We start from the raw sequence: 14397 nt of genomic DNA, 5'->3' as shown, positions 1-14397 counted from the left end.
TTATTTTTTAGTAAGATTTGGATGAATTTTGCATTTTTTGAGTAAATTCGGTTTAAATATTTTCTAAAATAATTCATTACTGAGTTAGATGTCGTCAAACTACTCAGGAATGTTATATGAAGTTATGTTTCTACTCATTTTTTCGCGAATTTCGTGTAAAGAGTGAAAAAGAAAACTGCCAAAACTCATTCCTGAGTTGGTTTGGTTTTGACAAAATCTGGATGAAAATTACTCCAAATTGAGTTATCTCAAATGAACGTGCAAGCTACTTGCTGCATACACCCTTACCAAAAATCATGATTTTTTGAGTTCCAAATCCCACTTTTCATATGATTTTTTGAGTTCAGTACTACAACCATAAAAATGGTTATATGGGTTGAACTGAAAAAATCGTATGAAAAGTGGGATTTGGATCTAAAAAAATCATGATTTTTTGGTAAGGGTGTAGCTGACAATTTTGACAGCTAACCCAGTCGAGCAAAGCGTAACCAATTCTATCTACAGTCGAACTCCGAACCCAAACCAAACTCAAGCCTGTTTTGTCAGCTGTACGCGCTCCAGCGCTCACTCTGTCAAGGCCAACTAGATCGCGCGCGCAGACACTACAACAAAACCCCGCGATTGAGAGCTTGAGGAATGCATGCATGGCTTTGTTCTGCGATCGCCATGTTTCTTTTTCTTGTGGCGCCACGCCACGTGACAGATTTCCAGCACCAATTTGGGGTCTTTTTGCGCCTCAAATTACGCTGTGGTCGGTCACGATTGGGCTAAATGATTCAATTACGGACAATTTTCCACCCAACGACGAAGTCGTTAGGCTTGCAGAACTTCAAGACCGGTTTTTGCGGCGATAGCCGCCGCCACATGAATGAAACCAGTTGATAGCGCACCCACCGAAGGTGGGTGACAAGACTTCATTAGAAGTCACTGAAGTGTGGGTGCGGTAGCGCAATTATCAAGCTTGTAGCGTCAACTCAGAATTGGTTCTTGGAACAACTTTCACTGGCCCGTTGACATCTATTACAAAAGACCTGCCGTCGCAATGAGACATTCCTTCCTGCTTCAGCGAACATAAATCTGTAATTTGACATATGCTTACGAACCACATTCCTACCCCTCTACACAGAATGCTTGCGGAGCCAAGATCGGCATTCGGCGCGCGCTGCTGAACCGTCCGGACGTCGTTTCGATCGGGGTGGTGTGGGACTCGGAACGGCCGGCCGCCGATCAGGTGCACTCGGTGCTGAAAGCCGTCGGGACGTCGCTGCGCCTGTGCGACGTGTTCCACCAGGTGTCGGACCAACGGTGGGCCCAAACCGTAAGCCACGAGCTGGTCGGAGTGGTGTCGTACTACGGCAAGCACTACACGACGTTCTTCTTCCACACGAAGCTGCGCGTGTGGGTGTACTTTGACGATGCGAACGTGAAGGAGGTGGGACCGAGTTGGGAGGGGGTGGTTGACAAGTGTACGAGGGGACGGTATCAGCCGTTGTTGCTGTTGTACGCGTTGCCGCAGCCACAGCCTCAAGGGCAGCAGATCACGCCGCAGGAGCTGGCTGCGTTGCAGCAGGCGCAGCATCGTCGGGCTGTAACGCCGAGTCCGGAGAAGGCGCCGATGGGTTCGCAGAACCGAAGGGCGATTACTCCGACTCCGAGTAGAGCGGTTTGTGACTACCAGAATCTGAGTGTCATTCAGAGCAAGATCTTCCCGAACGAGGAGAAGGAGAACTACATCAGTCGCAAGGCGGTGCAGAGCGTGCTGCACGCTCAGCAGTACCAGAACCTGTCCGTCATCCAGGACAAGATCTTCCAGCAGCAGCAGCAACAGCAAGAAGTCGACAAGGAAGGTGGCTACATCTCCAAGAACGCGTTGAACGCGCAGATGAGGAAGCAACCGATGAATCTTCACCGTAGCTTGAGCGCCGAATCCGGCCAAGTCTCGCCACCCTCTTCCACGTCCTCAACCTCCTCCCCGGACGGTCTATCCATCCCGGATCACCTCAACCAACCTCGCCGACGAGACTCCGGCAACTGGAGTGGCGATCGCAACTCGGCGTCCTCCTCCTCCTCCACAACCCTGGACAATCCGTACCTCTACCTGGTCGGCAAGCGCAACGGCAGCGTCCCCGCTAGCCCCACCCGCCAGGGTCAGTTCTACGACGCCGGGTACGACTCGTACTCGCTCTCCTCCACCGACTCCTTCCCGCCGAAGCACGCAGCCAACGCCAACAACATGCACCTCGCCAAGATCCCCGAATCGGTAGTCCTCAACGGGGACTGCGAGAAGCTCTGCATGGAAGCGGACCAGCTGCTGGAAAAGTCCCGCATTCTGGAGGACGCCCACGACCTGGAGACAGCCCTGGTGCTGTGTAATGCCGCAGCCAGTAAGGCTCGGGCAGCCATGGACGCACCCTACAGCAACCCGCACACGATGACGTTCGCCCGGATGAAGCACAATACGTGCGTGATGCGGGCACGATCGCTCCATCGGAGGATCTTGATCGAGAAGGGTGGGGAGATCATCAAGGAGCAACAGCAGCAGCAGCAACAGCTGGCTTATAATTTGGCGGGGATTGGGACCGGGGGTATTGCGCACCGCCGGCAGAACAGTAAGGAGAAGCTGCTGAGCAGTGGGCGGCAGAACAGCAAGGAGATGTTGAACGATAATACGGGGACGGTGCCGAGGAGTTCGCCGTCAAAGAACATTGAGATCTATGCGACGCTGCCGAAGAAGAAGGTCACGCTGAAGCTGGTGGAGGCGGAGAACATTGAGGATGTGATTACGGGGACGGTTGACGTGAAGCCGGAGCGGGAGAGTCGGTCGTTGTTTGGACGGAGTAAGGACTCGAAGGAGAAGCGAAGCCGGAGTGAGGATCGCAACAAGATCAACCGGGACTTCCAGCTGGCGGATCCGGCGTTGATCAACGCCAAGGATACGCTGAAGAAGCACAAGGAGGAGAAGGAGTCCGACAAGAAGGAGAAGGACTCGAAGGGTGGCAAGAAGCAGCACAAGATCCGTCGGAAGCTGCTGATGGGCGGGTTGATCCGGAGGAAGAATCGATCGATGCCGGATCTGACGGAAGGAGCTGGAGCTGCGGACGAGCAGGCTAGTGCGAACGCACCCATCAAGCAGATGGTTTCCATCGATGACAGCATGGTGGGGCAGAGTCTGGCTGCGGACGCAGCCAACAGCGGCTACCTGTCCGAGGGGCACTTTGACTACCAGGTTTCGAACACCAACCCGAACCTGGAACGCAGCAAGCTGATGCGCAAGAGCTTCCACGGAAGCGGCAAGACGTTGTCGATCCCGAAAGTGCCACCTCCACCCCCGGTAAGACTGGGATCCTCCCTGACGGGTCCACAGTTCCAGCAACAACAACAACAACAACCCCCGCAGCAAATGCTGCAAGTACAAAAGCTCCCCCTCAACGGTGCCAACCTTCGCCACCTGGAGTTCCAGGAGAGTCACCCTACCCCGGCTTCCCCCATCGAGCCCTACCACAAGGCGAACCTCTCCAACCTCTCCACCATGAGCTCCAACACCAGCATGAGCGAAGACTCGTGCCAGACCATCATCACGACGTGCGCCGTCGTCCACCAGGAACAATCCCCCATGAAGCCGCAAGATCAGCAGCCCTACCCGTCGTCATCAGCTTCCGTCGATGAAGTTGACACGATCGTCAAGTACACAACCCCTCAACCAACCCAAACCGGCCTGGAACTCCCCCCGTACCCGAGCCCCCCCTCGACCACGTGCCATTCGCGCCAAGCCAGCGAAGACTTCCCGCCCCCTCCCCCGGCCATCGACTTTGAACCCCTTAACGAGCAGCTAAGCGAAATTCAAAGTCTCCAGCAGCAGCAACAGGGTGGCAAAAGCACGCACCCCCCTCAAAACACCACCAGCATCCTGGCGCAGCTGCAAGCCAAGCAGCACCAGCTCATGATGATGAACAAGTTGCGCGAGCAACAACAACAACCCCCCAACAACCCAATCGCCGCAAGCGAAATCCTCAACGAAACGACCCGGTCGGAGATTTGGCTGAAGGAACTCCAGGCGAAGCAGGTTGCGCTCAAGCAGCAACAGCAGGCGCAGAATTCTTCGATGCCGCAACAACAACAACAACAGCAGGTGACGTCTGCGATGACGCAGCAAGCTGGGAATGATCAGCGCAGCGTGCGGGATTTGGCGTCGCGGTTCGAGCAGATCAAGATGGCGCCTGCGGCGCCGACGCAGCCGATGGCTGCGTCCAGCATCCGTCCCTACCCGAGCCAGGAGCTGCTGAACGGAAATGTCAAGCAGGTTTGTTGATTTGATGGTTTTGTTTTGTTTTGATTTTAATGACATTTTTTTGCTTTGTTTTGTTACAGAATTCGATGCTTCCGCAGCCATCGAACGTCCGGACGGGTATGAGCGGATTGTTGACCGATCAGAAGCCGAAGCTGACGGCTTCCCTTTCTTTAGATGGTGCCGCAGGCGTTGACGAGGTGGACTGTGCGTTGGCGTACAAGATGCTTCCGAAGCCGCGGTACGACATTGCCCAGTCGCAGATCCAGGAGGAAATTCGCGAGGTCGAGATGCTGAACCAGGTGGTTCAGCAGACGCTGAACAACGCTGGAAGTGTGAGCACCGTTGGTGCCCCCAAGCGGTCCAAGAAGAAGAGCGTTTCGTTCTGCGATCAGGTGATCCTGGTGGCGACCGCGGACGAAGACGAGGACGATACGTTCATTCCGAACCCGATTCTGGAGCGCGTACTGAGGACGGCTGGCAGTGGTGGAAGTGACAGCGAGGAAGCTCCCCGGCAGGGCCAGAACTCGCCGCAGCCGACGCTGTCGACCAGCATAACGTACCACCCGATCAAGACGCAGTCCAACAGCCAGTACTCACTGGCTGCGGACATGCACAAGCAGAACATGGAGATTCAGCGCCAGCTGCAGCAACAACAACAACAGTACTACCAGCCTCCGGCTGCGGAGACCTACTCGACGCAGTACGCAGCCATTCCTAGCAACGCGGCTGCGTTCAAGGCTCAATTTGCCCAGCAACAGCCGCCGCAGCCATCGATCTACCAGCAACCTCCAATGCCGCAGCTTCAACAGCAACAACAACAGAAGCCTCGACTGTACGACGATTCCGGCAGTGAGCACAGCTACGACATGCGGAATGGGCCGCCTGCGGCGGCGTACACTAGCGTGCCAACCTCCCCATACATGTCCGTGCCCTGCCCGATCGATCAGGGTTTCCAAATGGTGTCGGCTTCGCCGACCATGACGACAACCTCGATCCCGAACCCGGCGCTTCCGCTGGGACTCCGCCAGAATCTCAACTCGATGTTAGCACAGCAGGGAAGTCCAATCCTGAGGCAGCAGCAGCAATCTCCGCTCATGATGTCCCAGCAACCGACCTCCAACGTCTACCAGAAGCCGCCCATGGCCTATCAACAACAGCAGCAGCAGCAACAACAACAACAACCCCAAAACATCCTACAGTATAACACTAATCCTAACGCGTATTACAGCTCTCAACAGCAAACTCAACAGGTTCCCTCGCCCTACCAGAGGGTACCCCTCCCGCACTACCAGGACTCCCCCTACCACGATCTCCCCCTGCCCCAACAGTCTCAACCCCTCAGCAATCCCGCCCTCTACCTCCAGCAACAACAACAACAACAAAAACCCAAAAAGGTCTCCTTCGAACCGGGCACCAAACCCGGCTCCGACTGTCCACCCTCCCCACAACCCCAAAATCAACCCCAACAACCCGCCCAATCCGTTGACCCCCAACAGCAGCAACAACAGCAGGTAGGCCTCCCCGTCACGACCCGCGTCGCGATCGCCACCTACAACAGCAACGGCTCGTCCGCCATCGTGAAAGCGTCCTCGAAGGCGGTGCAGTGCAGCCTCTGTCGCAAGAAGCACTGCATCCTGCCGGCCGTGTACTGCTCCGACTGCGAGTTCTACATGAGCCGGTTCCAGGTGCCGGCGGCGAGGCGGTGATCGCGGGAGCGTTAGCGGGTTTTGTGGCGTTTGTTTTGAGGTTGGCATTTTTTGGCGTGTACTGTTTTCATGCGGCTTCGGCGTGAGTGTCAGTTTGACAGTTGTCGCGAGCGTTAGAAGCGTTAGCGCAGGGTTTGGCGTCATTTCGATGCTAATCTGAATTTTGTTCTTTCCCGGTAACGAAATATTCTAGCAGAGCTGGTTCTGTCAGAATCCTTTTAGAACAGTGTAACATATCTGCTAGAATTCTGTAGGAATATCCAGCTCTGTTAGAACTCTGCTAGAATCCAGCTAGAACGTCGTGACTGGGTAATTTATTGCACGAGCTTTCTAAAAAAGATCCAGTTGCAAATTTGTTTAGTTTGACGTTTTCTGAGAATGCCGAACAAGTGCCGTTTTGTAATCCGATCATTGGCTGATGCACCCCAGTCATGAAATATTCTGGAGCTGGTTCTTCCAGAATCCTGCTAGAACGGTGGAACATTTCTGCTAGAATGCTGTAACATTTCCAGCTCTGTGAGAAATCTGCCAGAATCCTGCTAGAACGTCGTGACTGGGACGAAGTGATTTGTTTACATTTTTTCGACCCTCCCCGCAAACGTCAAACCATACAAAATGGCTGCCGGATCTTTCCCGAAAGAGATTCGGAAAAAGATCCGGCATCAAGTTGGTACTGATTTGACGTTTGCTGAGCGAGTCAAAAAGGTTTGTTTTTGTGTCACTTTTTGGCACTCTCAGCAAACGTCAAACCGTGCAAATTTGTTGCCGAAACTATTTCGATAAAAAGAGTTAGTTTTCATTTTCCCAGTCACGAAATATTCTAGCAGAGCTGGTTCTGTCAGAATTCTGCTAGAACGGTGGAACCTTTCTGCTAGAATGCTGTAAGAATATCCAGCTCTGTAAGAACTCTGCTAGAAACCTGCTAGAACGTCATGACTGGGTTATTCCTCAAAGAGATGAAAAAGCGAGGTTATGTCACTGCTTGCAAACATCATTATTTGGATTTACGACAAGTTATGTAGATTAGATAAGGTAAGGCAAGTTTTTATAGCTGTCAAAATAGTTAGTAAGCACGAAACCCGCATTTTATATGAAGATTTTCAGAAAAGTAAGAATTTGACCATTTTCCGGGAAAATTTCACTAGATTTTATTCTGTAGTGCTGTTAAGCATACCAAACTGAGCCGAAATACGCTTTTAAAACAAAAATCTGGAGTTTTTTTTTTGAAAGGTCCAATAAACCAAATTTCCAGTTTTTGCTTCACGGTTGTTTTTGAAACCGCCTTAAGTCAGGGGTATTAAAAAACACCCAAAAAGCAAAAACTGAAATTTTGGTTTATTGGACCTTTTCCAAAAAAACTCCAGAAATATTTTTTCAAAAAAATAAATTCAACTAAACGCGTTTTTCGGTTCAGTTTGGCATGCTTAACAACCCTACAGAAAAAAATCCGGTGAAATTTGCCCGGAAAATGGTCAAATTTTCACTTTTCTGAAAATCTCCATATAAAATCCGGGTTTCGTGCTAACTATTTTGACAGCTGAGAAATCCCGCCTTACCTTATCTAATCTACGTACCTTGACAAACGTCATAATTTGGATTTACGAAGTTCACGCTCAATCGAAAAAAACGAAACTATTGGCACTACGCCCCCCGGGGCATGGCCTTCCTCTAACGTGGGATTTCTGCTCCAGCGCCTCTGACGAGACAGGAGAAACCGGGACCGACGTTTTACTTCACCATCCGATAGAAGCTCAGTGGATAAGGCGGGAATCGAACCCGCGTCTCATAGCATCATCGGGATCGGCAGCCGAAGCCGCTACCCCTGCGCCACGAGACCCACGCTCAATCATATTAACTTATTCTTCAGTTTATTTTTACTCAAATGTTGTAAAAAAAACAAAATGAGAGAATGAAAATAACAAAAAATAAGCTAAATTCGATGAGCGTGTACAAAGCTGTCAAACTACACTGTCAAGCTCAAACACACAAGTTCATGAAAACATTACACGCAAAAAAAATCAACCAAAACAAACGCCGCAAAACCAATCAATTCGGTAACAAAGTGCAAATTAGTTGAGTAGTTGTGTACGAACGAAAAAAGTGCCTTTGGACGAAAATCCTCGTCCGTTTTCCAGCTGCTGTGAAATTTTGTAGTAGATTTATTTAACTAAAAAACAAGTATTTTCTAGAAATTTTCCTGGACCCCGCGGCCCAGTTTGAAACTGGCAGCCCGGGTCGAGAGAATTAAGTTTACAGGGTGGAGAGAGTTAAAAATGGCTTCTTTTGAAAAGATACGCCGCTCCACCGAACTTTCGCACGCGATTTAGGCAAAGACTATATTCAAAATAAAAAAAAATTTCATGTTTAAGGTTGCTGCTTGCTGGGAGAGCCTCGCGCTCTCCTGTTGATTGTGATATTTTTCTGCTCGGAAATTTATTTAAAATAGGCTAACGTCTTCTTTATTCCCCCCTCTACTTATTTAAACTAAATGTTACTCCTTAAGCTACGATAATCAAAAAAACCCCGTCCACTAGTTTTAAGGTTAATGAAAGTATTTTACACAAAAAAAGTGCTAATCAAACAACCATTCCGAATACTGCCGATTTTGACTTAAAAGCGCGATTCGCGAAATCGCAAAATCCATGCATTTTAACTGTATTATAAAACGAGCGATAAAACTCGACCTCCAACTTCGTCGACATTCCAGACATAAAAGACACACAGCCGTTAATTCGTTAAGTTAGGTGTAAACAACTGTAATTCTCCTCGATGGAAGAACAAGGGCGTAAGTATTTAAAAAAGCGAACGAGTCAACTCGTAACCTGGTGAGATTTACTGCCAATCCGTTTTGATGAATCATGTATTTTTTTTATAAACTTTTACACTAGTACGATAAGCGCAGAATTTTAGTTTAGCTGTAAGACTGCTTCTCCTCTTTCCTTTACTCGTGTACATTTGTTCCGCTTCTACCCCTCTATTATTAATGCTTCTTTAAGATTTATGTTTACTTTTACTGCAAATTTTATTAAGATTTATAACGTGTATTTAAAAAAAATCAACGAACAAAATAATGAAATAAATTTCTTCTCTATTTTTCAGAAAAATAAAAACCATTGTTTCACTTTAGAAGTGTTGAGAAACTCCCTTATCTACAACTTATCGACATTTTAAAGTCAAGTTTCAAAAATACGAGTTTCTCGATTTCACTCATCATCTTGTCACCCCTTGGTCCTAACCTAAAATTTGAAGTCACCCTGCCACGCGATTCGTGTCACACCTGCCGCCGTGTTGCATGACCTACTCTGATGTTGCGCACGTCACGTAGCGTCGCACTTGTTAGCTGATGCAAGTCGGGTTGCCTACCTGCAGGCGTTAAGTGGCAATATCTAAACGGCAAAACAAACGCTTCAAGTGCAGACTTCACCGGGTTGGTCAGTCTTCGGATTTTCAAATTCGAACGCTCACAGCGAACGACCAGAAAAGTACTCAACCGCGCATTCTGTTATATTGGCGTGGTTTGGCTTAATTGAAATGAAATAAATAAAAGAATATTTGTATTATAATAGGAACGGGCTCACCAATTTCCGTCGCAATCTTCAAGACCAGCTCCCATTCAATCCGGTTTGTTCCACAAGCGAACGTCAGCACCTGAATTCTTGAATGAACGGCGTCCACGTAACCGAATCTTAAGTGTAGCAGCTTCTCTGTGTGTATCCGGGAATAAGAAGTTGTTTTTGCGGATTCAGGCCAAGAAAGTGGGCCCAATGTCCGTTCCGCAGACCTCATCCGGCCAAAACTGAAATTTTGGCGTTGACCTTCAATATATTAAAGTTTTTTTTAAAAAAAACGACAGCAAAAAACTTTTTCGCGCACTGATTGCTACGATCTCAATCATACCTTAGAGCACCACCTCTACTAAAAACTTCTCCTGTTTCATTGGCCACCTTTACCGATAGCTCACTTTGTTAGGTGTTGAGTTTGTGGTTAAGCAACTGAATTTGGCCAGAATAACTTTTGAATTATCTCAATACCCACGGTAAACTTAGAAAATCAGACATTGAATGTACAGCCTGAAGTCGGTGTTTGGGATGTTCGGAAAGTAAAAGTTTCAAGCAGCCCAAGTTTGGAGCCGAACTGGCCATCCATGGATTGAAATGCTATTTTTCATGCTGTATTTTATCATGTGAAATTGAAATAAATCCAGCAATTTTAGAGAAAGTCACTTTTATTTACGAAATTGGCTTGTATTCAATCAAAATTGATACTTTTTTTTAGGGAATTCGTTCTAGAAACTGTTCGTTCAACAACTTGATTGATTCAAAAATGTTTTAAAATGCCATGTTATATGGCAGATGATTGAACAAATAATTTTGGGATCCTTTTGGGCAATAAAAAGCTTTTTAATGAAATCCTCTAAGTCCAGCAATGCTTATGGCTCAAATTTGTTACCGGACATAACAAATAATTCAATAATAATAATTCTAATCTAATCTAATCTAATCAGACCCAAGCGCAGCCAATCTTTCGAAGGGATCCTGGAGAGTGCCTTAGGTTAGATGACGCCTAGCACTCTTCTTGTCATTTATTAACATTTGTAGTGCGCCATTGCATTAGAATGCATTGAAACATCACAAGCGTTAAAGCGGCCAGGCCTACTGCGTAAAGCCGTATCGCAGAGATGACTCGTAATTGGGTTGAGTTTGAGCACAGATTGTTCGAACAACAACACAATTCTGAATCGACAGGGGAGGAAGAAGCGTGGGAACACACCACCATACGCTCCGAGATTGTGGTTGTATTCGTTGGGAGCACCATGCTAAGAAGGTTTGGTACTCCGGGACCCTCTGGGATGGGACATTGTATTTCCACGAATGCCCTGGACACTTCTTGCCGTGGTTATAGCGCCACAACTCGCTCTAAATAATTCAATAATAATAATTCATAACAAAACACAGAAATTAGAAATCTGGTAAATTTGGTTCAAATCAGGGGCGCCGACTCTGGAGGGGCACGGTTATTTCTGCCCTCCTCAAAATTTGGCAAGGGGGACAGCCCATACATTGTGCCCCCAGAAATTTTGGAAGAAAAATATTCTTATTTCAAATATTACACAGAAATAATTGAAAATAATATTCAATTGGAACATTGATTGTACACACGGATAGAATTCTTGTAAGCGAATCCGCAAAATAGTTCGAAAACATTTGTTTTCTTCGAAATCGGTGAAATTTTTTGAACAAAATCTTTTACAATTTTCTGGATTTAAACGCAACATTCTGCGATTTGCCCTTGTAGATCAGGATTTAGCGAAAATAAACTGAAACACTTTTCAAAATGGTCATTTGTTGACAGTTTTACATTTACAAAAATGCTGAAAAATTTGATATTTTTTTTGGGTAATTTTAGTAAGGATTTGAAGAGATTTCAAATACATTTGTTAACCGTAAATCGTTCTTTACAAATTTTAGCCAAAAAATACAATTGTTTCAAAAAAAAAAAGGAAATTTTTGAAGAAAAGCGGTGCGCTTTACTGAGAAACCGATAAATTAAAACAAAATCTGAAACAATTCAACATTATAATTATTAAAAAAAAGTGTATCGCTTTGTGCAATTTATGATCGATTAAAAAAAATTAATAGGACCATAGAATTTTTAACCCTTAAAAATTTCGCCAAAAAAAAAAATACTGAAAATAGATAATTTTCAGGAAATCAGCATGATTGAGTATTGAGAATACATTTCACAACGTTTGATCAAACGATCAAATTTTAAACTACCGTAGCGGATACAGATGTGCAACCCCTGGATTTTTTTTTCTTGAATTCATTTTAAAAAAATGCAAATTTTTGGTCGTATCAAATTGTTATAATGCTTTATTTTATTTTATTAAAGACCATTCCGTTTGATTATTCTTAAAATTTGAAATTTAATTCTCAAATTCTTAAATGCTTAAATTCTTAAATTCTTAATTTTTTAAATTTTTAAATTCTTAAATTAAAAAACTAAGAAAAATGTATCATAATTTTGAAATTTTGGATTTTTTTTTGAACATTGAATTTTATTGTAATTTCTAAATTTCTCATTGTTTACATTTCTGAAATTCACCACGCGCAAAACGGGAAAATGACGAAATCGGCAAAAAATCAAATTTTTTCACTAAAACTGCGATAATTTTAAAATTTTAGCGATGAACTATAGATGTTATGGTACCAAAAGTTGCGTCTTTCAATAACGAAATTACCCAAACATCTATAGGTCATCACTGAAATTTTAAAGTTATCGCAGTTTTAGTGAAAAAAGTTGATTTTTTGCCGATTTCGTCATTTTTCCGTTTTTACGCGTGGCGCGTAGAAAAACTCAGTTTTTATTTTCAAAAAATCATATGTCCGAAACATACGGTTCGACATTGCCAATTTTTTAATATGTTATGTGAAATTTTTCGAGGAATCCGATAAAAATATTTTCAGACAGGTTTTTGGTCCAGACACGGTCAAAACGCCATTTTAAGTTTTCATGCGACTTTTTCAAATGTTAGGCTGGATTTTTGAAACTTCTTACTATTTTTCCCAGGTAGCCAAACTCATCACCTTTCTTTTGCGTCTAAGACAGCTGAAATGGCGCGGAGATATGATTTTTTGAAAAAAGAGGTTTTTGCGAAAAATGACGAAAATTGCCATTTTTCGAACCACCCTAGCACGATGTAGGTCACCCTAATGGCCAAACAAAAAAATACGGGTCTTATTATTTTGGCCAAGGAACCCCCAGAAAAATTTTGAGCCCGATCGGAGAACTTTTTTTTTTCGATTTAGGCTCTTTTCAAATGGAATTGCTGAATATTTTTTCAAATTTTAAAATATTGAATTTTGTGAATTTGTTAATTTTTTTTCTTGATTTCAAATTTGTTTTTTTTTTGGTTTTTTTTAATGTTGAATTTTTAAATTTCTGAAGTTCTAAATTTTTCCTTTTTACTTTTGTTTGTATTTTTAGAATATTTGTAAGAAAGAAAAAAAGTGAGAATATGCCAATTAGAATGAATTCGCCTTCCAAACATATTAAATCCCCTCTCAATAAACATTCTCATTCACGTTTTAATAAATTATCTTTTTCAAAAAAAAAAAATGATTTCGGTTGAAAAAAAATTGTTATCACATCGTAATATTCAAATTAGTAAAATTCGTGATATATAAGAAATTTAAACATCTAATCGCCACTCTTAAATATCGATTTCGGAAAACAACCGTGTCTCCCCCCCCCACATTTTGGACTAGTCGGCGCCACTGGTGCTCAAAAATATTAATTTTTCAAGAATAGCTTTGAAGCTTTCTTTTTTATAAAATAACCTATTGATTCCTTCATACATTTTGACCTAAACGACAAAAAACATTGAAAAATACTCATCACCATTACACTGCAATTTAAAAAAAATGTCACACACTATTCACGTTGCACGTGTGCAAAGTGTTGCATGGTCAGCATGCATGTAGCGCATCACGCATGCTGCACGCGGCGTGTTTGACAACGCTACACAGTGTATCGCTCTCGCGTTGCCTACATGTAGGAGTAAAGTAATTCTGCTACGGCGACATTTAGACTGTAATAACACTTCCAGTACAGACTTCACTGCGAACTTGAGTTGGTTGGTAGACAACTTGGTACACATTGGTTATTCTAGTCATTAAATTTTTGAGTTATGGAAAACTCTTTGCACTATGGGACGAGTTTCAATATTGCAACGCTATCGGGCAGAAAGACTTATCGGTATGTTATTGTACAATTCGCCTCTTACTGGTTTGATTGCTGAATGCTTTCTTTCAAATCGAACCGATCAAATCGATAAGCGATCACGCGGTATTTGCAGATCTAGTTGCCAAACATTCTGTTTCTATGGTTTGCAGGTTTACCAAATGAAGAGAGTTTCGAAATTAACGTGGTTGTTACGCAGAAATTTCACGTGCTGGACATTTTTTAAAAAGTTCATAGCTTACCGCAAGACGCATCATTGTAATCACAGAAAGTTTCTTCAGGATTTGCTGTTTAGATTTTTCGATACAGGTTGAGTTATCTTGGATATCACTTTTCTTGAAGTTATTACGAAAGCGTGGCACAATTCAATTCAATTCAAGTCAATCAATGGTTTTATTTGAAGTCGGTGTTTGGGAAGCGCAATCATTAACTGTTTAGTTTGACATGTTTGGATAGGGACACTTTTCTTTCAAATTTGTTCAAAAACAAACCAACCCCACCTCGCTTTGCTGCCTTCAATGACACACACGCCAGTTTTTAGTGATATAATTTTTATTCTCCACTTAAGGGGACACCTTTTGTTTTTTCCTGTTGGTTATTACACTTTTGTCGTTTCTTTTTTCATGTTTTCTGCTGCTGTTTTTTTTTATTTTTTCTTCC

General features: G+C 44.4%; 1 protein-coding gene across 3 annotated transcripts in view; it reads left to right on the top strand.

The window, feature by feature from the left end:
- The window catches only part of LOC120414518 (uncharacterized), a 233335-nt gene extending 226969 nt beyond the window's left edge, over positions 1–6366 (top strand). The window contains exons 6-7 of one of the 3 annotated variants that reach the window (XM_052706362.1): positions 1127–4300; positions 4369–6366. In XM_052706362.1, coding sequence (XP_052562322.1) covers positions 1127–4300; positions 4369–5994 — 4800 coding nt within the window. In that variant the 3' untranslated portion in view covers positions 5995–6366. The remainder of the gene's footprint in view (positions 1–1126; positions 4301–4368) is intronic. The other 2 variants (XM_052706364.1, XM_052706365.1) reach the window with 2 other exon arrangements.
- The last annotated feature ends 8031 nt before the right edge of the window (positions 6367–14397 follow it).

Source organism: Culex pipiens, chromosome 1 (assembly GCF_016801865.2).
Source record: "Culex pipiens pallens isolate TS chromosome 1, TS_CPP_V2, whole genome shotgun sequence".
Taxonomy (NCBI): domain Eukaryota; kingdom Metazoa; phylum Arthropoda; class Insecta; order Diptera; family Culicidae; genus Culex; species Culex pipiens.
Note: the sequence above shows the minus strand (reverse complement) of the source record. Positions and strands in the feature narration are given on the sequence as shown.